The 26,125-nt window shown below is 37.9% G+C and overlaps 1 protein-coding gene across 1 annotated transcript; it reads right to left on the bottom strand.

Annotated features, from left to right (window-relative positions):
* Positions 1-394: 394 nt before the first annotated feature.
* On the bottom strand, positions 395-23,830 carry CCDC148 (coiled-coil domain containing 148; the record flags this gene model as incomplete). The annotated part of the gene is made up of 9 exons (XM_009694594.1): positions 23,776-23,830; positions 18,674-18,795; positions 12,449-12,552; positions 11,740-11,822; positions 11,411-11,574; positions 11,058-11,153; positions 10,785-10,966; positions 2,730-2,868; positions 395-601 (listed from the first exon to the last, which is right to left on the bottom strand). Coding segments are annotated over exons 1-9 (1,152 nt in total), but the record flags the coding sequence as incomplete, so codon positions are not given.
* Between the last annotated feature and the right edge of the window lie 2,295 nt (positions 23,831-26,125).

Genomic DNA, 26,125 nt, shown 5'->3' with positions numbered 1-26,125 from the left:
AAACTTCAGTGGTGCTCAAAATCCATCAAAATAATTGTGATTGCAGTTTATACAGAGATTATACTCACAGTATGAAACTCATAGCAAGGCCTAAAGTGTGCTAGGTAATCAAATTCTTAATCAAAAGATGGCAAACTAAGTTCAAGAGCTGGTTGAAACACTAACAAGGATCCTTACTGTTAATGAAACAGAGCATCTTCAAAACCATTTGCAAATCAAGCTTCAAAAAACATACTGATCTCTGACAACAGATTATAATTTGCTTTTTTCCCCTAACTGCCCAAAACAATTCAATCGGGTCAGTAAAAACACTTAACTTAAACATTGTAACTTCATTTTGAATTTGCCAGTAAAAAAACATGTTTGCATGTGGCAGATTTATAACTGAGCCTACCTTTGCTTTCAGATCAGCACAAATCTCCTGTTGCTTTTGTCTGGTATTAGCCAGCACTACTTCTGTCTCATGAGCAGCAGAGGCTTCCGCAACAGTGGTCGCTGCCTTAAGTAAAAAGGCTTTCCGAGCTCGGGCCCAATTTAACATCAAGACTCTGCGCTGATTCCTAATGAAATGGTAACGATCCCAAGCTTTCTCATGAACAACCTAAAACAGTAAAGCATTTCAGAAAGTTTTAAACACTATGCATTAATAAAATAAACAAATCTAGACATTTTTGCAAACCTTGACTATAATTAATTATTGTTACAGCAATATTCCTACGGAATGCACAGTTTAGGGCCCAAAAGTATTCTGTCAGGCGCCAGGTACACTGCAGTCTCGCAGTGTCGGTAGGCAGTGATACCACTCCAGCCTTCTCCTCTTTGCCTGTACCACACGGCACTTCAAGAGCCCGATGTCCCACTGTTCTTTTCTGAACTACACTTTTGCAATATGAATAAATTAAATGCAATGGTTCCTTTCTGCCCCAAAGTACATAAAATGCAAGTAGATCCTTTCAATACATCTTCGGAGTTATCGAGCACTTTTAGCAAGATGAGGCTTTTCATAGTACATTATGATCCATACAGAAACAGAACACCAATTAAAGCAAGCGCACAAGTGCGGTACAGATGAGAATTAGCTTCACTTTTTTTCCTAACAGGAAATTTGGAAATAGACTTTTTGCTTGCCAAGCAGCCTACTGCCACCACCAATGTCACTACCTAACAAAAACAGTGTGTTTAATCTTAAATATACCTTCTTTGGCCTTACGCAGTGAGGTTCCTGAGGACATTGAAGTTTCAAGACTCTGATAGAAGTAGTAACAAGTAAGGCTGCATAGACTGAGGCAGTAGAGTCTTAGACCTGTCTTCTACCCCCAAAAATACAAGTTACAGGGATGAAGAGGAATCTAGAGATGGCTGTCTGCTCACAAGTGTCACGGGGACCATTCCCGATGCTAATGTCCAGGCTTTTGGCAGGGGACAGAGGGATGCCGACGTGCCTGGTGCCTAGCTCACAGATATTCCTATCAGCTCATAGCTGGATGAAGATAAAGCGGTACCACTACCTCCGGAGACTCTCTTTGGTCAAATGCACATAGGCCACTGCATCAGAAGTTCACATTGCCATTGCTGCTGCCACAAACAGGTTTGCCTTGCTAGCAAGCACTAAAAGCTAAGACACTCAACAAGCAAGAAATGGGATGGAGAGTTTGCACTTCTAAAAATAGATCTCTCTGATGAGCTGCTACTGGATCAAGCACTCAGTGCTTTTCCACTGGTCCATTCTTCTTCAGAGGGAAGAAGGCAGAGAAGACTCTAAGTTTAGTACTCTAATATAACACATAGGTTTTAAGAATAGATTCTTAGTACTGTTTGAACATTTCTGTATTTGTCATACTAATATACATACTAAGAGATACCAATTCAATGCAGAATTATGATTTTTAAATTTTAAATGAACCTTCAAGGAATCAGGGAGACCCATTAATAATGGCTATACTTAAAATACACCTACACTGTACAAAACACGTAATTATTTAGCCCAGTTCCCACAGGCAAAAGTCCTGAAATCCACAAGAACTTTATTTTTGGTGAAACTATGCTAATTATCAGTATCATTTCACTGTGACTCCTTTGCACTAGACACTCCTCAAACACAAGGAAGTAGATGGTCTAAAAATACATGCAGAGATAAAAAAAAAAAAGAATCCTACTTTACTTATGATATCCTGAAGTGTTCTGGCCTTGAAATGGGTTTCTCTATTAGCTGCTACGTGCTTATTCACTGTGGAGTGTAAAAGGAACCAGCTATCAATTTGAAAGGCATTATGCATATAATAGCAGCCTCTCCCTGAGAGCAAGAGATAACTTTGCACTCTTCCTGCTACGTATGTGCCACAGACCAATTAAAATAACTATTCCTAGACAGTGTGACAATGCTATACATCCTCATAAAAAATAAAAATACCAGGAGAAGCAGAATAGCATGACATAACTATAAAATTGTACAGCAAAAGCAATGCTAACAAACTCATTTTGTGAATTTGGCTGTAAGAGTATGTGGAACTATAAAATCTCCACAGTGCTTATTTTGAAGAAGTGATAGGTTTTCAAGTTCATGCATTTTGAAGACAGGTACACACCTTCTTCACTGTGCAGAATAAAATATATAATTAAGAAATTTTAAAATAGAAAACTTTGAGAAGCATTCTTTAAATACAAATGTTCAGTACATGATTTATGTAAGAATTTATATAAATTGATCTAATATTTAAAACAACACTGACCAGATCGTGCCTAGATTTGTGAGGAAGGTATCTCTGCAGCACATCGAGGTACAAAGTCCTCCTCCTCTGAAGATCGCTTGGATACTGATCGATAACAGTCTGAAAAACCCACTGATCTTCTTCGTTCCATTCAATGTTCCTACAGAAATACAAAACAAATCAGCCTCAGTGTAACTTAACATCTGAAAAGGGGAGCTTGGTTCTAGCTTATTTTTAAAGGCCTAACCTTTCAGTGGACTCACAGTCCTGAACCTGTAAACTGGATGTTGCAGTAGAGCCAAGAAATTTAGATTTACTTTAACAAAACAAAGCAAATCTATATTGATTTTCGAATGTGACCATTTATTGTGCCATCATTTGAGTGAATTGTTCCTTTTCCCAACCCGGCTTTTTATTGGGGAATGACACTGTGTTTCTAAGATATGCTACATTAATGAATAGTCACACCACATGTAAAATACAACATGAAAAAGGAAGATGATGATCAGTCTCTACCACTGAGCACTAAATAAAAGATCAAAATGAAATGAATAAAGTGATAATATCTGTATGCAGCTAAATGAGGAACTAGTTTAAAAACAAACTTCTGACAGCCGTAAACTCATCAGCAAGGCATAAGATTCACAATTTTTTTAAAATAGGAGGTGTAGTAATCAGTATGCACTAATATATTTCAGAAAATTGGAGTAGCAAGAAGTAACATAAAACTAAAACAGAGTGACACAGGTTTGGATTTAGTAGATTAGATTTTACCCTCAATCTGAACTCTTGGCCTTGAAGGGATTAACGTCAGGCTTTTATTGTCAGCATTAACCTATGAGCAGCAACACTGAGTCAGACCAAAAGGTCTCTCTATCCCAGTGACCTGTTTTCAAAAGTGACTAAAATACTAGGGAAAATTAAAAGGTGGCAATCATATGACTCTGCCCCCCACCACATCCCTGCAACCTCCAGCCGCTTGCAGCTCTCGCGTTCCGGAGCCAGCAGTGGTGTCTTGGTATTTAATAGCACTGCAGCCAGCAAGATGTTAGAGCAACTTTATCCTAACGCAGGCAGAAATATCAGGCATTTTAAAAAAAGAGGATTTTTTTCTGTGAGGCTCATATATAATTAATATTAAACTAGGCTTTATGATACGATCTAGCATTATTGCTGAAGAGAGCAGTGAATACAAGTGTTTTTAAAAAAATTCTATGTAATCCAGTTAAACACAACTTGTCTTTAAAAAACATTGTACAGTAAACCCATAGTGTATTATCACCATTGTACAATATTCTGGGACACTGAAGGAGGAAACAAGAAAGCATCCCTGGACCTGTTGGCTTTATGAAATGGAAAGCTTCACCTACAGACATCTCAAGAATGCAAAGATACAATATCCCATTTCAACAAACCGTTTCTGAAGTAATATCCTGTCAGGCAAGGGAACCCAATCTGCTTATGACATGCATTCCACCTTTCTTCCTCTCTTCTGGCACTTTCTGCTGTCATATACTTTGCCGTGAAGTTGGCACACTTATCTTCACCTACCTAAAGGCATTTATTTTACAGTTTTCTTCACGCAGACTAATGGGCTTTATTTTAACCCTTACCGTCTTAAGAGGGATTTAACCTTCACCCGTCTTTCTGGAGACAGCTAGTGATCAGAGGTTCTTTCCTCTCCGCTTCAATACCTCATCCTCTGACTTCCATGAAACAAAAATGATTCTTAGCTTACTGTAACATTTTCAGCACAGAATCGTTATTCCAGGATCAGAATGGTGGCAACTTAACGATAATCAAATATGAGGAAACATTAAAATTACTATACCTTAGTAATGAACACCTTGTTTCTTGCACTTCATGTGTACTTTTTTCTGTATTTTGTTTTTCTTTGAAAAAATGTTAAAGGTTACTCTCGTCTTTCATGCAGACAGCATCACAATGAAGATGGCCAGGTAAAGAGAAATCACATCCTATCTCCTTCGATAAACTCCAATAACGTTATCATGGCCATTAGTACTACAAACACATCAAAACAGAGCACTCTGCAGTAATAATGTTTGTATTGCATACAGAGAGGTGCCAGTCATGAAAGGAGGGTTTTTTTGCGGGAAAATATGAAGCACTAACTCTTAGCTGGCCCTCTGTGATAGCGCTTTTGAGCAGCTTATCTGTTTATCAATGGAGCACAATGAAAGCAACACATAGAAAACTAACTTCCAAAAAAAGACTAAAGTGTCCACAGGTAGCAGTATCGCGTCACAGGACAAAGAGCATACACCGAAAACTCTTTGCTTTTCCATGCAAGATAAAGCTTCACAAACTGCATTTGCTGACAGCGCTAGAATAATCACAAAACATAGCCAACAAAACCCAGAATTCAACAGCAACCTAACTTCTCACGAAAAGAACACCAACCAGCCAACTCGCAGTTAGCACTCCCAGAGGTGGCAAGCAGGGTATATAAAGATAACTAGGTCACACCTCGTCTTGATATGTAGAATCATAGAATGGTCTGGGTTGGAAGGGATCTTTAAGGGTCATCTAGTCCAAACCCCCTGCTCCAGCCCTCGGATCATCTTCGTGGCCTCCTCTGGACTCACTCCAACAGGTCCACGTCCTTCTTGTGCTGAGGCAGTACTGCGGGGGGGTCTCACCAGAGCGGAGCAGAGGGGCAGAATCCCCTCCCTCGACCTGCTGGCCACGCTGCTTTGGATGCAGCCCACTGACTTCCCCGTTTACACGAGACTTCAAACACTTGCTGTGTGGGGTTGTACTACAGTACAGCAGCGCAAGCTCATACAGAAAAGTTCCCGACCGCTTGTGCAGATACAGATTTAGTAGGCTAAATAAAGTTGTGGAAGGAGACACCTTTCCCTCTACAAACTTACTTAAGATAGACATCTATTATTCATACTTTCCACCTATTTTCCTTTCTCTTATAAACTGTGTGAAATATCTGACCAACTATTTCTAGGACCCAGCTGTTAGCTATTAAATCCAGCCATCATGAAAAGAATTTGAGGTGGCTTCAAAACAGGGGAGAGAAAAGATCTAGCTCCTGTAAAAAGTTTATTTGCAGCAACTGACAACTACCAAGCAAACACCAGAGACAACATAAAAAGTGAAATTACATTAGCAAGAGCAGAATAGCAATGAAAGTGTTTCTTTATAGGTGATTGCTTAAATTTCCCATGACAGACAATGACTAGAGATGTCTGAGCTGAGGGGTTTTTTTCATACGCTAAGTCTAAAGAAGAAATAGTGCCCCAGAAAGTGAAACGGGGCTAGGGAATCCCTCAGAGAGGCAACGGTTGCAGTAATACCTTATAACCTTCAAGCTGCAGGTGTTGAACAGCAGACACAGTTCTCCAAAGAGAAGAGTCCCTGAGCTTTGACACAGAGGCGGTATTGGAAAGATGTGCTATTTCTGCAACGTTTACGGCCTCTAAGAAAATTGTCTTGCAACTGATCCTCAGAAATTAATGCTTTAAACTCCTGCCTTTTCTCTAGAGGAAGCTTTTCTATTAAATCAGTTCATTTATTAATTTTAGAATCTGTGTCATAATTTGATATTCTGAAGTATAGGTTTTCTGAAGAAAAACTTTAATGAACCAATGAATTTGCTATGATTAAAATCTATTTCACTGCAACTACTCCTACTGATGTTGAACTGAGTACAAAAATATTTTTTTCTTAAGATAATACCCAGAATTCTTGTCTTTCCAGCCCCAGCATTTTATTTATTTGTTTATTAGAACCACCATAAAACCCTATTAGCTTTACTCAGAGGGAGTACCAGCCATCCTAAGAGAGTGTTTACTAGTTTGTGGGTTGGATTTTGAACTACCTCTTGTAATTTCTGAAAGAAATCGGTAATCCTCTTCTGTGAGTCCTGATACACCTTGGTATGGTGCCATTTGAACACCTTATTTTAGTGATACTAAAGAGACGCTACTAAGAGCTGAGATTCTCTTTCATAACAATCTACCTTAGATATTTCTGATCATACAGGTTTGCGAACAAATACAGGTCTTCTGTCTACAAGAAGAATAAGGCCAAGTAAGATACACCTTGGTCAGGAAACATTACACCATGAACCTGAGAGCAGGGAAACCCACAGATTCCGTGGTCCCAAGGCCAGTCTGGTGATCTCCTCTGCCTCCAGCACATGGGGGCAGATGCACCAGTTGCTCCATCCATTTCTGCCTCCTAGGTCTCACGTATCTCTCAAGGTTCCCTCTGACTCGTATGTTCCCCTAACGGCCAGCTAACAATGAATCTCTACACTACTCAGGAACAAGACAGAGAAATTAAGGTTTGTGGAAGAGACTCTGGGGAGCACTCAGCTACAGCTAGAGCTACAAGTAGTTTATTGTAAGTAGGGACAAAATGACTGCCAATGCCTTGGTCTGTCAGCTGTGCCAAAATTTGTCAGCTGCGCTGAGATTTTGTCAGCTGTTCATAGACAAATAGCCAAAAAAAGAAAAGCAGCATGACCCAGCCCAGTGTATTCGTAACCATTAAATGCACGGAGAATTTCAAAATACCCTTCCTGATTGAATTCAAGATGTCACGTCACTTAGACTTCTGTAAAATTCCAGAAAAGAAGATCTCATCTAAAACAAGTCTGAAAAGTGCCAATTTTACATTAATATTTAAGCTAACATCAGGCTTCTTCAGTGTCAAGATATTGACAAACTTTTACAAGGCTGAATGCATGACCCAAATTTTAAATGCAGTGCTTGCTTTTCTTCTATGTATCATTCTACTAGAAAACAGTACAATCTTTATTCTGTTTCAGAACCGAAACACAGCAATTGTCTTATATTCAACAACCCTGAGGCAGCTGCTTCCTTTGAAACAGATTTACCCAGCATTAATCCATGGCTTTACACATTCTAAAGAATATAAACAACTCATAAGGGAAGCTACCCTCTCCACCCTGTAATCCCCACATATCTTTTGCACCAGCAATGTACACTTGACGCACTGCTGTCTTGTTGAATCTGCAGACACACAGACTGCAACAATACCACCAAGTGAGATGTTAACCTCCCTGACTGTTAATTATGTCATTGCCAATTGTTGTACCAGAAACATCCTGGTTAATAGGCCTGAAAAGAGGAACTAAATTTACTTGACTTGGTCCTAATATCCCATTCATTTGAAAGGATGCTGCAGAGGATACAATGCTGAATATGCAATACTCCATTCATCCTTCAGTTACTTAAATCATTCAGACATCCTTGGAAATTGTGGCAAAAATATAATAGTGCTTAGACAATCATCAGCTATAACAAACACATCGGTTCCAAGACCACAATTTGTGGGATAACTCAGGACTCGGATATTTCCCAAACACAAAAATTTGTGTTTCAGCAGCAGTAAAAGAAGTGAATTTAGATTATAAAACATTATAATCCTATATTATGCTTGAAAAAAGCCAAAGAATTCTTCAGTTTCTAAAAGTAATAAACACTGTAATATGCATTCTAGTAGGACTGAAAAGCACACAAAGAATATAGCAGACCAGAATATTATCTTATTCTGATTTTTCTTCTTTGGAAATTCTACACACATTTTCCAAATTTTCTGTTCCAGACAGTCTGAACAGTTAAACAATCTGATGTGTAATGCCAGAAGACTAGTATTAACTTAAATTTTCCTTATTGTACATTCAAGCATATGATGAGAGAAGAAGAATGACAGAGTAGTAATCCACAGATTAAGTGACTAAGTTATCATGTTATCATATAATCACATTGTTCTGCTGAGCAACTTCTCAAATTACAAAAATGAGGAAAAAAAAATGTATTGCAGGAGAATGTTTGGTATCTTCAGGTACAGAGCAATAACAATAACTGCAAAGGCTTCATTGAGGCTATATTAATCAGTAGAAAACAGTGGATACATACCAAGGTCAAAAATCTGTCATTCAATTTTTGACAGTATTATCTGTGTTAGTTGGCTCAAAGTTAGCTTGATGAATTATAGAATACTAAAATCACAAGGCTGTATCTTTGCAAACTCATAGAATATTTTCATGCAAATTAGCTGACACAAATGTAAGAAGTGACAAAGAGTGTTATGTCTTTTATAAATCCCAGATCTTGGAAGTAAGCAATTCTACGAGAACAAAGTCTTGCTTTTTTTACTGAAAACACATTTTTAACGTTGCTGTGAATAAAATCATACAAACATAAATAAGCAATACATTAAAGATTTGGAGACCAGAAGGCAAACAAAAGACGATCCAGATCTAGCTTTAAATAAAATGCCCAAGATAATTGGTGATCGTTCATTTATGATTTCATACATTCCCAGCTAACAATACTGGCATATGCTGATCCAAATTGGGTAAATTGTCCTACATAACCTATCCTTACATTCCACGAGCAGACTGCTGCCACTGCCACCAGCGTTTCCTCCAGCTACGTCTATTTCTTTTCTCCCATCTAGACATTATAACTTAATTCCTTCAAAGTACCACTGCATATGTTTTCATGCCTACAATTGACTTTCTTTCCCTTACAAATATAGTATTTTATCTTTAAATCTTGATGTTACTTAATTATTACTGCAAAATTAGCTAGCTCAAGATCTAAATTCAAACCTGGGATATGATCAATGAAAATATCATGGTAAAGTTTTCAACCATTTTCATAGATTTTGTCATCCACATTGATGTTTGTCTATTATTCAGTAGCACACATGTTGTGCGGATCAAGGGATACAAATTTATAAATTTTCATCAAAATTGTGTTGATCATAAACTTTAACACAATTTTAATTAAAACCACTGGAAAGACTTTGTACCTATTTAATGATTTAGTATTTGTCACAGATTTTCTCATAGAGGTTGTTAAAATTTCTTCCACAAGAGGAACAGTAACAAAATATCGAAGGCAGCAGCAAAGGAACTGCTGTAAATTCGCACTTGCTGCTTAATAAATGCTATAAATATGGGAGAGATGAGAACAATTTTTAATAAGTATCATTTTATAATAGCTAGGTCATTACAGTAATAATATACGGGTTTCAGGTAACAGAAGAAGGTGGTACAGAATATCTGTACAATTTATACAAAAGATAAGTAGATTATAACATCACTTTCTATAGGATCCAACATCTTAAACCAACAGGTTTAAGCACCCTCAAACTAATTCAGCAGCAGTGGCAGAAAACTCAAGTGCTGCAGTGTAGGTGTATATAGAAAAAGAGGGAGATTTAGAAGCAACGTGTGATTGTTTTACCAAAGAAACTTGGGCCTTTCCTGCTCTCCCCAGTTTCTTCTGCCCAGGCTTCAAACAATTCTGCTGACCTTCCTATTCTCAGTCTTCTTAAAACCTGATGCCATTCTAAGACAGAGGAATATCAGTAGATGGCAAAAAGAAGTCAAGGCTGGTCCAGTATCTGCAGCTCAGTATCTCGGGGACTCAAGGTAGCATCGGCAGAAAAGGTAAGCTTTACACTATTAATATACAAGTATGTTACATTTCCAGATCATTAAAAATATTTATGTTCTTTCTATAAACTTTTTCACTTACAGAAAAATCTTTTCTCCTTTCAGTTATTCTCAGAGCTACATACTTTTTTTTTTATACATTTCTTTGTGATGAGAATTACTGCAGTGATCCAAAAATTGTGAAAAGATGGGACCTATTTATCTGCTTTATAGGTAAATACATTCTAGATCTCTCTCAAAGACTGTACTTTTCTAGCATAAATTTGATACGGTAATTACCATACAGAAAGAATCATTTCTATTCATACAAAAGCATGTGAAGACAACATTTGATGCACACCAGATTATTGGTTCTTTAGTCCACAAAAGATTTCGCTTATTTCAGATGAGAGCTTTTGAAAGGACTGTCGCAGTTCTCTCAACTGTGTAAACAGTTACCAACTGTTTAACCCCAGAGAGCCGGGCAGTGCGTCAACTAGTCTCTGCTCTGCATAAAACAGAACCAACTCCAATGGTAAAGGCAGCTGCAGGATCTGTATTACAAAATGCATTAGAGTTATTTATTTTACACCCAACAAAAGAAATCCAGAAACAAATGTCATTACCTATATAAAACTTTTAACTGTTGATCAATCTCTTGAAGCTTAGACCAGTACCCACTTGCAAGCTTTCGGTATTCATTTATAACTAAGGTCTTCAAATCAGGGTAGGGGCATTCCAAAGACAGTAGTGCTGAAGGAACTTCAAGGAAAAGTCCATTTTTCTCTTCAAAAGAATGTGCTAATGCCTGTGATGGAAAAATGCTACTCAGCAGACTACTCTGCATTATATTTTCTCTCTCAAAAAATTGCTAATTAAGCCTGTAAGGAAAAACTTACTTTTGTTTTATAGTCTTCAAGCTCTCTTTCCAAAGCCAGACTTTCAAGGATAAGGAATTCCAAAATTGCATTCTGTCGCTTCTTCACAAATTTGATCTATTTCATGAAATATGTTACTGTTACTTTTTTATCTTGTTATAATAAGCTCTTATTTAGAAACAAAGAGCCTGACTTCCAGTTCTACACTGCTATGCTTTCACAGATTTTAGTGAAGCAGATTTACACTATAGCAAGTACGGAGTTAGTGGATATTCTGAATGTGAGTTATAGTCTCAAAATATTACATAAAAATAAATGAAACTGCTAAATACACAGTGATAAAAAAATTGTAAAAATAAAGTTAAAATGCCAACCTGCTGTAACATCTCAACTGGATTGATCTTCGATTTCAGACAAGATTCTTCTGAGAGGTAACACTGCATTTCAGACAGTCTGAGTTTCAAATTCTCTTTTAGTTGCCAGATAGGAACTACGGTATTTGCTTGGTATGTATCCCGCTCCTTTGATAATTTATGCTCTGTATCCAAATGAAACATAAAGCTTTCTCAAACATACAAAATATTACACAGCACTGTGCTTTCTAAATCTAAACCTGTCAAGACAGGGATTTAAAAACTCCAACAAATAATCAATATAATTCTGACTATAATAAATAATCAAGAAATAAATAAAAAATTCTTACCCAAGTCCCTCATATCCAAAAAAAAGTTGTGCTTATGGCTTTCTTCATCAAGAAAAGTCTTTATTTCTGCTTCTGCTTTTTGCCTGGAAGATATGAGTTTTAAAGAAGCTTTAATTTCTTATTCATTAAGTTTTCAAGAATGATAAGCCTCAAATACTCTAATAATTAAGGTAAAGAGGGGGATTCTTTGCCTGGGAAGGTATGAAGTGCAGGATTTCAACATGAAGGTGATACAGAAGCCACCCTCCTCTAAGCAAAAATTATTTTCATTAATCTGCTATATATTCACAACACGCAAGCTAATAGGCAAGAACAATATTAACGTTCCCTGTTACAAGTGTGAACTCAATACGCACATCTAGAGACAGAGTCTGAAGGAATTAAAAAGCATGAAAACTTCTGATACTCTTACAAACATATGCTCTTCAGATGTCGATAGGTCAACTGAACAGCTATGAGATCATCATGGAGAAGTAAGTGTAGAACTACATCCACTTTCTTCTCCCCTCCCTTTACATGTTCTCTTCATGTCTACAGACCCTTTTCAATGTAGATCACAAACTCTCATGCCCTGCACAAAAGTTTTCTTCAGTTCAGGCATTTTAATCTTTTCCTCTTAATGTCCCTTGAATCAAGTATGCCACACCAGAATCTCTGCCTACTGACGTATTTCTTTAACAATGGCCAATTAAGATTCCTCAGCTCTTACCTGCTCTCACTCAGTCTTTTATGCTCTTGCCACCACACTTGCCAATGCTGTTTCAGCAGCATTTGCTCTTTGCTGATTTTTGAAACTTGTTCTGTTTTTTTAATCTGCAGGAAAAATTAAAGTTTGTAAGTATTCTGAATCTGTTCAAGAGCTTTATCAAATGCCTTCATACGGGAACTTCTAACTACAGAATGGTGAACTTAAAAGCTTTTTTCAAAACTGTGTTTTTCTAAAGAACATCGGGTTCAAGTGTAATCAATTTTCATTAAAAAATTATTTCATTTCAAATCACAATGAAATGAGAGGAGAAAGTGAAAAAAATTCAGTCCATTTTCTTCTTTCTCTTTTTCTCCTTTTCTTTCCCATCCCTATTTCCCAGGAGGTGAAGGGGGGAAGAGGAGCAGGAGAAAGAAGCACTTTCTTACAGGCAGGAAGATGAAAGAGTGAAAAGTGCATCTTTCGAGAAAAAGAATTTCAAAAATTGACTACTAAGAAAGAGTGCTTTTTCAAAATCTGTCCAATTAAAGAGGCTCTGAAACTGTCCAAGGGCTTCGCAAAAACATTGCTTCCAACTTCAGATAAAACAGAAATACACGCTTTTGAGATAGATGGAGTTACTGCTTAAACTAGAGGAAATGCTGTCAGGGAAAGGCTGAGGAAGTGGTAGCCAGATGACTCTGACTTCTGAAAAAGGGTCAGAAGAAGTCTGTGGCTGCCAGAAGCCCCTGAGACAAGTCAGTTGTCTCTCAACCTCCCGCCGTCATGACTGTCTTCTGGCCTCTCTGTGGATACTCAGGACAAAGCAGCATTTCAGTTCAGATTTGGCTCCTTTCCTGCTCCTTCTCTTTTCGCCACCTTCCCACTGCCTTCCTCCGTAACACCTGACCTCACCACTGCCACAGCCAACAACTTCTAGTTGCAAAATCCCTTCTGATTCCAGAGGCTCCCACAATTCACACACACACCCCTGTGGTTTTTTTTTCCCTCCCTAGACCCTCCTTCGTGCAGATACATTATTCTACTGCAGAATGTTAGCAAGACAAGAAAAAAAAAATTTGGAAACTCTTGTCCTAGTTCATAACAAGGAGAAATGAATAAAGATCTCACTCCACACCTAGTTCAGGAATGAAATGACATTCCAAGTCAAAAATGCTTGTTTTCTACTTGGCTCAGGTGGAAGTAATCTGCCCCATTTAAAATGCTTAGTCAACTTTCCTGCCTGGTGAAAGCTGGACAAACCCACCCATTACGCATGTGAACAGCGAGAGCAAAGCTCCCTGCAGGTGGGCTCCCACTCCCTCCACCGGCTGGGCAGGTGGTACCAGCAGGCTTCTCAAACAGGAAAGTCCTAGAACTTTTCTTGGCAGCACACACGCACAGGTAAGCAAGAATCCCCTTGCTTCTTGAATCACAGCCTCTCATTCACCCACCACCAAAGCTAAAAATCTTACTTTAAAACAAAATACCTAAAATTTTGAAACTAGAAACATTTATACCTCTGAAGTGAATCTGAGCTTAATATACCTGGTTGAATATATCTGGTTTCTAGATAGCCACATAAGGAAGAACCACAAGCAGAACATGGTTAACCCATCGTGCTTTTGCAGCAAACCTGCTCTAGTGGTGCTATTTGGGTAGGAAGTTGCAATAGGTGCTATGGAGAGATTATGTGACTGTGAATGAGAAATGAGGTGTTTATAGAAAGCTGCATATCTGACTGTACTTACAATGCTTTTGAATCAAAGCTAATGTCTCCTTATTTTTATTGCTTATATATTTTCATGTTTAAAAAGTTACTCAAAGCTTCCTCTTGATTACCATTAGATGCCTAAAACCAGACTCCAACAAACAGAATACCGTTTTTAAAGTAAATTGAAAATACATACATCTTCAAAGCAATTCTAAAACTAAAAAGTGAAACAAAAGTTGAAGTAGATCTATACATAAACTTTAATACGCTCTTGAAATTATTTTATAGCAACAGCAATGACATTTATGTATAACTGCTGCAATATCAGCTTTTTTCTCTATGGGCTGTATTTTTCTTTCTTAAATGGGCAACAACTAATTTACCATTTGCTTCTTTGGTTCTACCCCAATGGAGGAGTAACCCAGCACTTCAAAATTTGGGCAGCCTAAATCAGCAACAAAGTAGCAGCAGGTAGAAGGTGAAATACCAAAAGACATGAAAAATTAGTTTAAAGACTGAATGAATTCAGTAGAATTTTGTACTGCCAATCCATGAAGAAATTTCTACCAGACCTTTTGATATATTATACTTACACCCATTAAAGGAAGAAATACTTTAAAGAAAGTATGTATTTGTTCTCCCATTCACTGTCACCACTTTCTATTTTAAATACAAAGAGAGGAGCTGCACAAGCAACCTCCTTTATTGCTGCAAGGTCTTCAGGATAGTAGTGTGAACTAGTAAATTATGCTTGTTGGTACTGTATATATTCCATATACTAAGATTTAAGAAACAACATCATAGCAAAAGAAAGTATACTGGTTAGCAACATAACCACATATTTCATTTAATAACTTCTGTTTAAAGAACTTCTAAATAGGTTTTAGACATGAATTTAAATGTGGGGGTTTTTTTAGAATTTTATCATAATCTCATATTTCTTCAGCAAGTTTCCCTTTGAACTCTGCAATCCTGTCTGAATGAAGACTCTGAACTACATTTAATACATGCCAAAGACATCATCTGATCATGTCCCTTAGTCATCTACACAAGAAAACTTTAGTCACTGCATTTTGCATAGTTTCTATACTCTTCAGCATAGTCTTTAATTTCAAAGGCCATCCACAAAATTGCAACTGTTCAGAGGAATGGCCAAGGACTGGAGAGACAATAAATTGCCGTGCTAGCACAGCTTAAGCATACAAAACTGTGTCACCCTTATTTTGGATTCACAATTTTCTGAAAAAAACATTCAAATAACATTACTGCTGGATGGGTCTGTTTCAAATTGATAATTCTTTTCCTGTTCTATTTTGTTTCTCAGCCTAAAGGGACTATTTCAGCTGAATGTGTATCAGTGTCAATTTATTCACAAATAATTTCTTTCTGTGATTTTGATTTTTTTTTTTTTTTAAAAAAACATTTAACCTTCCTCAGTGAAATGCTTACACACTAAAAGCAGTTCCACTGTCACAAGGAGTTATCACTCCATAGTGTTTCTGGATCAAGATTTTACACTATTTCCACACAACTGGAAAGGAAAACATACAGAGCCAGCAACACATGCTGCAGAGAGGTTGGAGAGTCCTTGGACATCTGCATTTCTGGCAGTTTGACATACACTCTCCTTCAAAGAAAGCACAATTTTTTAAAGGGAAGTTCTTAAAAACACAAATCCAAAGACTGTTTCTGGACAGCCACATTTAAAACCAAAACCAGCTTATTCCTAACCACCTTCACCCTCCAACCCTGCCCCAACTAGTTGCAATATACAAGTACTTAGGCACAACCCAGTGTAAAAGAGTATCTGTGTCTTGGCTGTCCCATTAAACACAAGAAGTGCAACACTTCAAGTTCTGTTGTGGCTTAATAGCCACAGCATGATGATAAGTTGTATGGAAAAGACCTAGACTCATAAGTAGGTTTCAAGGAATTTCTTTTCTCAAGACAAACGTGTTGAGATTAAAATATGTTATTTTCTGCTCACTGCAAAATCCTGAACAAGCTATTTAGTGTACAGCTGGATAAGAGCCAAGATAAGCCCCAGTCTTCTCATACATTTGGGTTTGCTGATTAAGGAGCTTGTTCACAAAAATATTCAATATTTTCCCTGATGGTTTGTAGGTAACGTTGGAAGCAACCAGAACCACTCCCTCAGAATGGCACAAAATTAAAAGATTAAAAAATTCATCAGCTTTCCAGTGCTGTATGTAACCAAGACTGACAAGCCAGGTGATACAAATTCATAGGGGACACACTGGGAAGCAAGATAGAAAGACGCTCAAGCACATCATCTTTTAAAAGCTACCTCAATTTAACCAGACTGGTTCTGCCCAGCGAGGTCTGGCTGCTATCAAAGCCACTCCGTGATTTCCCCAATACGGCAGGTGTCAGAGCTCACACCACCTAGTCTGACTGCTAATTGCATGGTGTCACGCAGCAGCTGGTCAATCTCACCGGAACCTGCAATGCAACCAAGGAGCAGCAGCCAGGTCCACGAGTGCTGAAATCAGCCCAGTTCCAGAAGCGTGCTTGCCACAAAGGCACCCGAACAGCTCCACACTGAGGTCCCACAGGACCTAAGAGTTCAGTTGTTACGCCACGTAAAAGCTAAACTGTTTCTCAAACAGATGTACCTCTGGAGGCAGAAGAGCTGTGTTTGCGCGGCACTGAACCTAACCTAATAAACCAGGCTAAATCCAAATCTCCTGGCTACTTCAACGGCAAAGGTCAGCTGCGTTCCAGATAAACACAGCACCTGAGAGTTGACATGACACAAAGTAGGTCTCGTACAGCAGCTCTCCTTTGGCATGTGACCCAAAGAAGAGATGCCTTGATCAGCAGGCTAGCAGATCCCATGTGTTTAAAGTAAAATCTTCCTTGATACTGTGGAAAAAGTACATTTTTCATTCCTGCAAGTGTAAAATCAGTAAAGCTTTGAAAGAATAGAATGTCATTTTTACAAAGTCTCTTCTCAAAGCATTGATATACATTATTGATTTTAGTATTATGTTAAAATAAAGATGGGGAAATTTCTGAAGGACAGGAATAAAGAAGAAAATACGATGATGCTCTGAAGTCCTGCTTAGGTTTTTGGCAGAAGAAAAGAACAAAAGCCAATCTGCATCCTTGTATTTGCTTGCCTAAAGGTGGTTTAAAGATACATGAGTGTTTTTTTCTGCAGTTAGTTCTAGTATCAAGTTGTCAAGTTTCATTTACCTGTTACATAGACTTGTATTAACATCAGTAAGTATAATCGATACCATTACTCAAAATACTTGAAAATTTTTAACTCCTTTAGGTTTTCTTATGAGGGTTTTTTCCTTTGTTATTCAGGGTAGGGGGATGTACTATAATGATGAATGTCATATGCAGTATTCTAGAATTAGCTATGTCTGAGCTGTATCTTAATCTTTCCAGTTCCTTCTTTAAATTTTCTCTAATATTTGGTCCTTCTTCTACAAAGGTAAAACTCTGTCATAACGTTTGGTATATGCCTAACGTAAAGGATGAAATAAGGCTGTCTGGAGAGCTACCGGTGTTCACCCTGTCCTCCCTCATACTTATAGACTGGTCCCCACTTTCCATTTTCTTTCTTTACAAATTTTTTACAAAGGTTTACAAATTCTTCTCTTCACCTTGTACTCCAATTAACATGCACATCACTGAAGATTTTGGGTGTATCATTGCCAAAAATACTTCCAGAATGGCTTCTCCGTTCTTAATATACAAAATTGGTTTGCTCTTTTCAACCACCCACTGTTGCATCCATTTACTCAATGTCTCTAAGATCAGACTTACAGAAAACATTAGTATGTGTAATTGCATTAGTGGATGGAGAAAATCTGGTACATAGTCTTCTTTCTAGTTTCACAGCCCCAACTTCTGCTGCTTCTTCAGTTTTGCTAGTGACCCTGCTTTGTCCACACATTATAAATCATCATTCTTAATAAAAGCAGAGGTAACGTTTTCATTAAACTTTACTAGTATTAAATAGACTACCTCCTTATTTACCATTTGGGCTGTACTGCAGTGATTTATACCTTTCTAATTGTGTAGCTCTACATTTACATTTTATGGCTATAAAACTCTTTTAATTTTCTTTTCGAGATCTACCTCGGCTTGACTTTTGGAAATCCTCACTTGGTATCTTTTTGGTTTGTTCCTTTCTGGATCAACCTCCCCTTCCCATTTATTCCTGTAAATTCTTCATTACCGCCAGTATTTTAAGTAGTTTATGTAATGAGTCCGGATGAATTTCCTCAAAGCACTCAAATACAAACTTCTCCTGTCTTTTGGGGAAGCATAATCCACACATATTTTGCATCTCTGAGTCAAAGAAATTCCACACTGACATTAACATGTCCAAATCACAGTAACGCTGTAATAAGCTCTCATCTTTTGCCCTCTTTTTCTGAACACTGTTACAGCAATTTGTTATCCCTAGTCATTCTCAGACTCCTTGGGGCAGTGAAAAGAAATATGATCACTGAATTTTAAAGTCATTCGCATGACAAATAATATAAAAATCATACCTTTAATTGAATTTTTGCAGATGCCATTTTTTCTACTGCAGCAAGTTCATACAGATGTTTGTAGTCAACAGGCTTATACTTCTGGCTGCGAAGACCGTTTCTCATAGGAATCATCAGATTTTCTAGTTATCACATAAAACACATACAGTCATTTCAAATTCTGGATAAATATTTTAAGTGCAAGTCATAAAATGAAAGCACTATAGATAGAAAATAGAAACAGTGTATTTTAAACATTAAAAGTTTCTATAACAATGAGATTGTTAGTTGATGAACAAGAAATTGAAACAAAAAGTTATATAAGAAACATTAACCATTTGTCTGTTTATAAAGAGTTTATTTAGAAAGGTGGGGTTTTTTATATATGTGAACTTAAAGAATAATTCACTTTAAACAGGGTTTACTGGAATTTTAGTAGGTTCTAATACAGAAATACGTAATTTTCAATATATGCATTCTTATTTCACAAATTGGAAAACTACCTCAATATTTATTGTAATCTATGGATTAAGCAATAGGAGTAATTTTTTTCTAAAAGGTATATAAACTACTAATTATATGTAAATAGAATGAGTTGCAGTTACGTTTCCTATTGAATCTCCCAGCCATAAGAACAGCATAATTTCTCTATTAAACTTCTGCAGGCCCCTGGGAAAACAATATACTTCCTTAAAAAAAGAAAAAGGCACTAGATTGCATGGAAAGCATCACACTTGGTTTCTGCTGGAAGCGGTATGGATTATGTCCACTTTTTGCAGTCCTATCATCAGTATTTGAAAGACCATGACAGCATTAAAAGGTTGTTGTCCAAAAAAACCCAGAGGAAGCAGCTCTGCTGAAAAAGCATTTGACATCAATAAAGATTTAACCAAGTTGGTCTTTCACCACACAGTGAAGGTAACTTACAATGATCCGTTTAAGAGATTTCATTGAGGGATTCCCTGAACAACAGTTATCTCAAGTTTACCATGGAGTCCTCCCCTCCTTTGAGCTTATATTCATGTTCCTAAAATCTACTGCCTTTATTTTTCTTCCCCCTTGCCAACATCCTAAGAATGGTAACTTCCACCATTTCATGGTCACGTGAATGCAAAGCATATTATGTATACACTTAAAACTGGGTGATCCAAGGACTGAGAAGACCAGCAGCCATATCAGAATGAATCCAGAAAACCAAGGCTGCAAATCGTGTCTGAACAAGATTTGTCAACAGAAAATGAGAAGCACGGTCAAAGTAACCTCAGATACATAGCTGCCTAACATTAATCAACAGATTTCCTACCTCACTGGCCTGTGCCAGACTCCCATCAAAACAGAGTCACGTCTTTCTTCCCCTCTAATCATCATCTACAGTTTCCACAGGCAATCCCTTTGCAGTTCCCACTCTCTGAACTTGAGAGGATACACCACCTACATAGAGGAAGGCTTCCTCCTCTCCTGCTTGTCAATCCTGCTTTCTTCACCACTAATCTTCTCAACATGCAAATTATTCCACCAAATCAGCGTTATGCTAACCAGGTTATAGCTTTCATCTTGTATATAGAGAATAAAAGTAGTCATAATATCTCATTTTTGTTCAGCAGTTTGCTCCACTAATTTCTTCCATTTTATCCCTCCTATGAGCTTAGTATGAATAATCTTCTTTCTCCCAGTTTTTAGGCCTTTAGATAGCTTTGCTCATCTGCGGGCTTTTATTCCCATCAATTCAAACTTACAGTTCTCATCCCTAAGTTAGCAAGATTTTAAGTGAAGATTTTTTTTCCTTTTTTCTGAGATCGCCTACAACATTGTCCAGCAGAGACCAAGGACGTTCAAAGTAGTAAAAGTTCTGTCGCCAAACCCTCTGAAAAGCCACTCGTTCGGTTCTTCCTCCTAAGCGTATTACTCCTCCATTACTGCTCCCAAAGGCTTACAACCACTTCTTGTCTGCTAGGAGTCATTTCAGGCGGTAACATCAGCATCCACACACAAGCAGCAGGGCATGGCAGGAGCTTCAGAGCAATTCCATAACATTTCTAATTCAGGCTCCCTGCAGGCAAATGCATGGGAGCACCTGGGAGATAAGCTAGCAGATGCATCCTGTCATATTCACTAGAAAATAATCAGTAACGGTTACTAGTACTACTAAATGATGTTAATTACTGCTAGAAATCATTAAGTACAACTCCTTGGTACTGTGCTTGTGAATCTCATGATCTTTGAAAAGCATGATAGTGTGATGTTCCAGTTCAGAGACCCTCAGTTAACTCCAGGATAGCATACTATGATGCAGGTAAATGTCAGAACAAAGGTGGGACACTTCCAGGGCAGGTAAAGATCTAAATCTCTCCCTGCAGCTCCTGTTGCAGCTGCTGCAGAGACCTCCGAGTACGTAGCGTCAGTGTTTTTGGAAGTGTTCTCCATGCATCCTACACGCATGTCAATGCATACATTGACAAAGTCCTCATGCTACAGTCGGCTTTTGACCTTGCCACTCTAACTTCCCATTCCTGATCTGAAGGAGTTCCTAAATCATTTCACTAGCATGGATCTCTCACACCATTTATTCAGAATTATGGTATAGATATCCAGGGGTAGGAACCCTACCTGGGTATGGCACTCAAAATTGCAATATCCTGACCAGTTTTCTTTGGTCTCTGTCAGCATTGTCATCTCCTCAAACTGCTCAATGAAATTACAGTTTGCTGTCCCTGTTTCACAGCTCTCACTTACCACTGGCTTTTGAAACGCTGCTTTCTGTGTCAGCTTTATTCCTCAATACAGTATAGTAAGGATAAGAGACGTGATCAAAAAACCAAATCCATGTTATCTTTTTGCACCCTTTCTTTACCACAATATAAAATGAAAATCAGCATGGAAAATCAGGATGAAAAATGTAGAAGTGTATACTGATGTACAGGAAGCAATAACAAATACAGTGCAGAAAACAACTAGGAAGGAAGGATGAACCATCCCACTAAATGAATAGATGGAGAGAACAAGGAATGCTATAAAATAACAGAGAGAGGCACTGTTTTTCTTTGGCTGGGTTGCCTTAATCTGTTCTAACCACAGAAAAATGTATCAGAGAACACTGAATAAGCACAGAGAATCGATTTACTTTAAAAGGTTAAACTTGGTGGTATCTAGATACAAAAAAAAAGTTGTTACTATGTTGGGTTTCTAAACAAAAAATCTTGCAGTGATGTTTGGAAGCCTTAGAGTTGTCCTTGAAAGTCCCAAGTTTAATTTAGCAACACGATCTGATATTTTCTGCACTCTTAAAAAAGTTTTATATAAAACACATTAATATACATAGCTACATATGAAACTAATGTAAGAGAAAGTAGGTACCCGATGTACTTTTCAGGTAACTCATCTTCAATAACTTAATAATGTCCCTCACATCTAAGAAAAGAATGAGGAGTGGAAGACAAGTTCAATTTCCAAACCTCTAACCCCAAATAATTTGATTTTATCTTTGCTTTCAGTATGCTTTTTTCTTTAGCCTGTATATCTGAACCTTATGAATCGCCGCTACTAATCTTTATCTGTTTCTTCTTCTACTGAGGACTTTACTCTGAGGCATTTTCTGAAGTCAATAGGCTCTATCTATGTGAGATTAACTCCAAAATCAGGGTCTTGGCATACAGGACGCAAACTTTGTATTTAATAGGTAACATACTGGATGTGTCTTACGCTTTACGAAGAAAATAAATTTTACAGGCTTTTTTATATGTATGTATACACCCACAAATATATTCACATATATACACATGAATAAAAATATAAAATATTAAACTTTCAGATTTTAAAATGCCTTTTCACAATTTTCTATAACGAATATTTGCTAAAGCCTTAGATACAATTATAACAGTAAATGAAAATACTTGCGCTTTTGCCCCAGTAAAACTGTAACACACAGATCCCCAGTAACTTCACATAAGCTAGGAAGCTTACAGGGATAAGGAATGGGCCTTTTCTTTCCAACCTCTTTTTTAGGTTCCTTTAGTAGTGAAACTTGCCATTAGGTATTAGTAGAAAGATTTTTTTTTTCCCCATTCACTATTAAAAGCATAGTGGCTGGAAGTGATATATCTGACATACGGTTTTGCAGAGGGGTCCCATGTAAACGTTAAGGTAAACCCCGCAAAGCTATCCCATGATCCTCCTTCACGTCTCCCCTAAGGATTTTCATTTGCCACAGGCCTACAGAAAGTTTGGCGACATGACTCCAGATGATGCCTCACTGTGGAAAGATTTTTTCAAGTCAACGACAGGGCAGTCCTCAGTAGCAGTACAGACGGGGCATTGAATGCACCGAGAGCAGCCCTACAGAGAAGGACTTGGGATCCTGGTGGATGAAAAACTGGACATGACCCAGCAATGTGCACTCACAGCCCACAAATCCAGTCGTATCCTAGGCTGCATCACAAGCAGCATGGCCAGCAGGTTGAGGGAGGTGATTTTGGCTCTCTACTACGCTCTTGTCAGACCCCCGTGGAGCACTACGTCCAGCTCTGGGGTCCCCAGTACAAGACAGATACAGATCTGTTAGAGCTGGTCCAGAGACCACAAACACGATCCGAGGGCTGGAACCCCTCTCCTGTGAAGAAAGACCGAGACAGTTGGGCTTCTTCAGCCTGGAGAAGAGAAGGCTCTGGGCAAACCTGACTGCGGCCTTTCAACATATAGAGGGGAATCATAAGAAAATCAGAGAAAGACTTTTTACCAGGGTCTGTAGTGACAGGACAAGGGTAATGGTTTTAAACTGAAAAAGGGCAGATTTAGACTGGATATAAGCAAGAAATATTTTACAACGAGGGTGGTGAGGCAGTGGCAGAGGTTGCCCCGAGAAGCTGTGGCTGCCCCATCCCTGGGAGTGTTCAAGGCCAGGTTGGATGGGGCTGTGAGCGACCTGGTCTGGTGGGAGGTGTCCCTGTCCATGGCAGGGGGTTGGAACCAGGTGGGCTTTAAGGTCCCTTCCAACCAAACCATTCTAGGATTCTATAATCAGAATGCTATAGCAGCTTCCATATGCAGCTATTAATTGCACAGAGTATTTCATAACTAGTTTTATTCTAGATTGTGATAAATCAATTTGAACATGATGGGATACATACCTACATCACTAATCCTATGAGTTGTAAAGAATGTTCCATGGTCCGATTCACTCATTTTTATTTTTTACATTTTTATTTTTTTTTTTATACCTGTTGAGAAACAAACAGATGTTTTGAGAATACCAATATTGTGGATGCAATCTCAAAAACACATTCAAAAAATATGTATTGTTTTCTGAGGAGACAAAGCACATGTCACTGAAAATGTAATTAGACAGAAATTCCACAAGTTCATCTTTCATTTTAGGAGATATTTCATGTGCCTTATATCATTTAGCAGGTAAAAAGAGAAAGCAAAATATTATTTCCTTGATGAATCTGTAATGCTGTCAGACAGATCACCTGTGCTTTGCTCTGTGCTTTTCAAAAATATAACAATCCTATTGACCCAAATGTAGGGTAAGTTTTTGAGGTGTTCTTTGCTTTTTAGAAATTAAGCCTGAAAAGATCACTCTTTTCTTATACTTAGAGACTGTAGCTTATGAACAGATCCCTATACACCCCCTTTAAGAGTCTCTGTATTAACGCTTGTCAACCAAGTCAGCTGTTTCAGCAACAGTGGCTTAGTTCCTGACAAGCAACTGACAGGCAGCACCTATCAAATATTCACATCATCCTGGGATAAACTTCACGTGTAAGATGCAGTAAGATATACAACATAGTAAAAAATTTTGACGTCTTAAAAACCTTACTTTCACCTTAATTAAGCATGCATGGGCACCATCACAGGTCTTGCGTAGAAACAAAAGCAATAGATCAAGACAAGGTGTTTCAGTTGAACTGAATCAACAGCTGAATAATGCCAGCAGGGGAAGGTCACGTTCAGCCAGCCTCCCCACAAACCCTCTCCCTCAAACCCAGCTCTACCCTACCAAAATTTCCTACACACAAAATTCCATCCACTTGGTCACACCTTTGACATTCATCTGGTCTCACAGCAAGTAGCAACACAGTAAACAGATGACCAGCAAAATCTGTTAATTTGTGTATCGTGGAGTTATTTCTCTGCCATTCCAGTAAGTTCAACCAGTTTATCCATACAAATTCCAAGGATGGCACAATGCAACAAGGAGGAGGGAAGGAAGAGCAGCAGAAGCAACGGGAAGGGAACTACTCTGACAGAGAGCTATTAATTTCAGTCAAATAAAAACGTGAGACTGCAACCCAAGATACTTAGCATTGTATTTTCCTGTGAGCTATGTTTCTTCATGACAACATTCTGCATTGCAGAATCATCAAAAACAGCTAAAGTGTAAAAATCTGACTTAGACGGACAACAGATTCATGAATGAGCTTCCACTATTACTGCAGTTGAAATTACAGCCACAACAGTACACATACATACACACACACTACTGTTCCTGTGGCTCAAAGTCAGTTTGATATTAATTCTGTACACATTAGCTATGCAAGTTACCAGGCAAAGAAAATTCATGACCGCTAGGCTTTGCACAGTGAATATTCCATGACCAAACCAAGTAGAAAATAGTGAACACTCATTGATAAAGCGTGACGTTTCTCAATGCTTCTTCATGCCTATTCTTCAGTGTTATTTAACAATGCTATGAAACTGTCCCTTACACTCAACCAAAAATATCAAAGTCTAAACGTCATCTGTCTTTACCCAAGGGTGACCATTCATTAATAATAAAGGGACCTTTTCAAATTTGTTCTGAAAGTAATTGACAATATCAGTTGGTCAGAAGCTACGTTGAACGTCATCATCTGATCACACAGACTGAAATTAAAGATACATGAGAGTAAGCAAATATGACAATACATGAGGGAGTTCATTCCCCTTTTGAAAGATTAATGTGTATTTTACAATCTAATAGTCACCTGTAAATAAATTCACAGTTCTATCCCAAAGTCTACACACTCCTGAAAAGTCAAGGAAGAAAAAGATTATCACATTCATACCATTGATTCCATTTTTCTTCACTTAAAGCAATTACTTGGTTTCAACTTGTAACCATATAACACTGCCAAATTCATCCAGACAAATGAGGTAATTCTCTATATCAGAAGCAACTTTGGCCTATTTGTCATGGTAATGTTCTATCTATACATCAACTTGTCTACATATAATTTTCTAACTGCATATATACTTCGGTTGGAATAGTTTTTTTTAAAAAAATTAAATTAATTGTATATGTAAAGGTTTAAGGTAGGGATTTAACCTAACGCAGTAAAGCATGGGATTTACCTTACTTATTTCTTCAAGATGCACAAAGACAGTTTAAATGTTGCTTCTTTACCCCCTTAAAGACAAAACACATTTTTCCGCTTCTTAGAAAGGCCGACTGTGCATAGCCTTATCTTTCTCCATTTCTTGGTGGAATCACTGGAA

The sequence above is a fragment of the Cariama cristata genome, unplaced genomic scaffold, assembly GCF_000690535.1.
Source record: "Cariama cristata isolate BGI_N322 unplaced genomic scaffold, ASM69053v1 scaffold10422, whole genome shotgun sequence".
In the NCBI taxonomy this organism is placed as follows: Eukaryota; Metazoa; Chordata; class Aves; order Cariamiformes; family Cariamidae; genus Cariama; species Cariama cristata.
The sequence above is the reverse complement of the archived record's forward strand: the minus strand, read 5'-3'. Positions and strand labels throughout refer to the sequence as shown.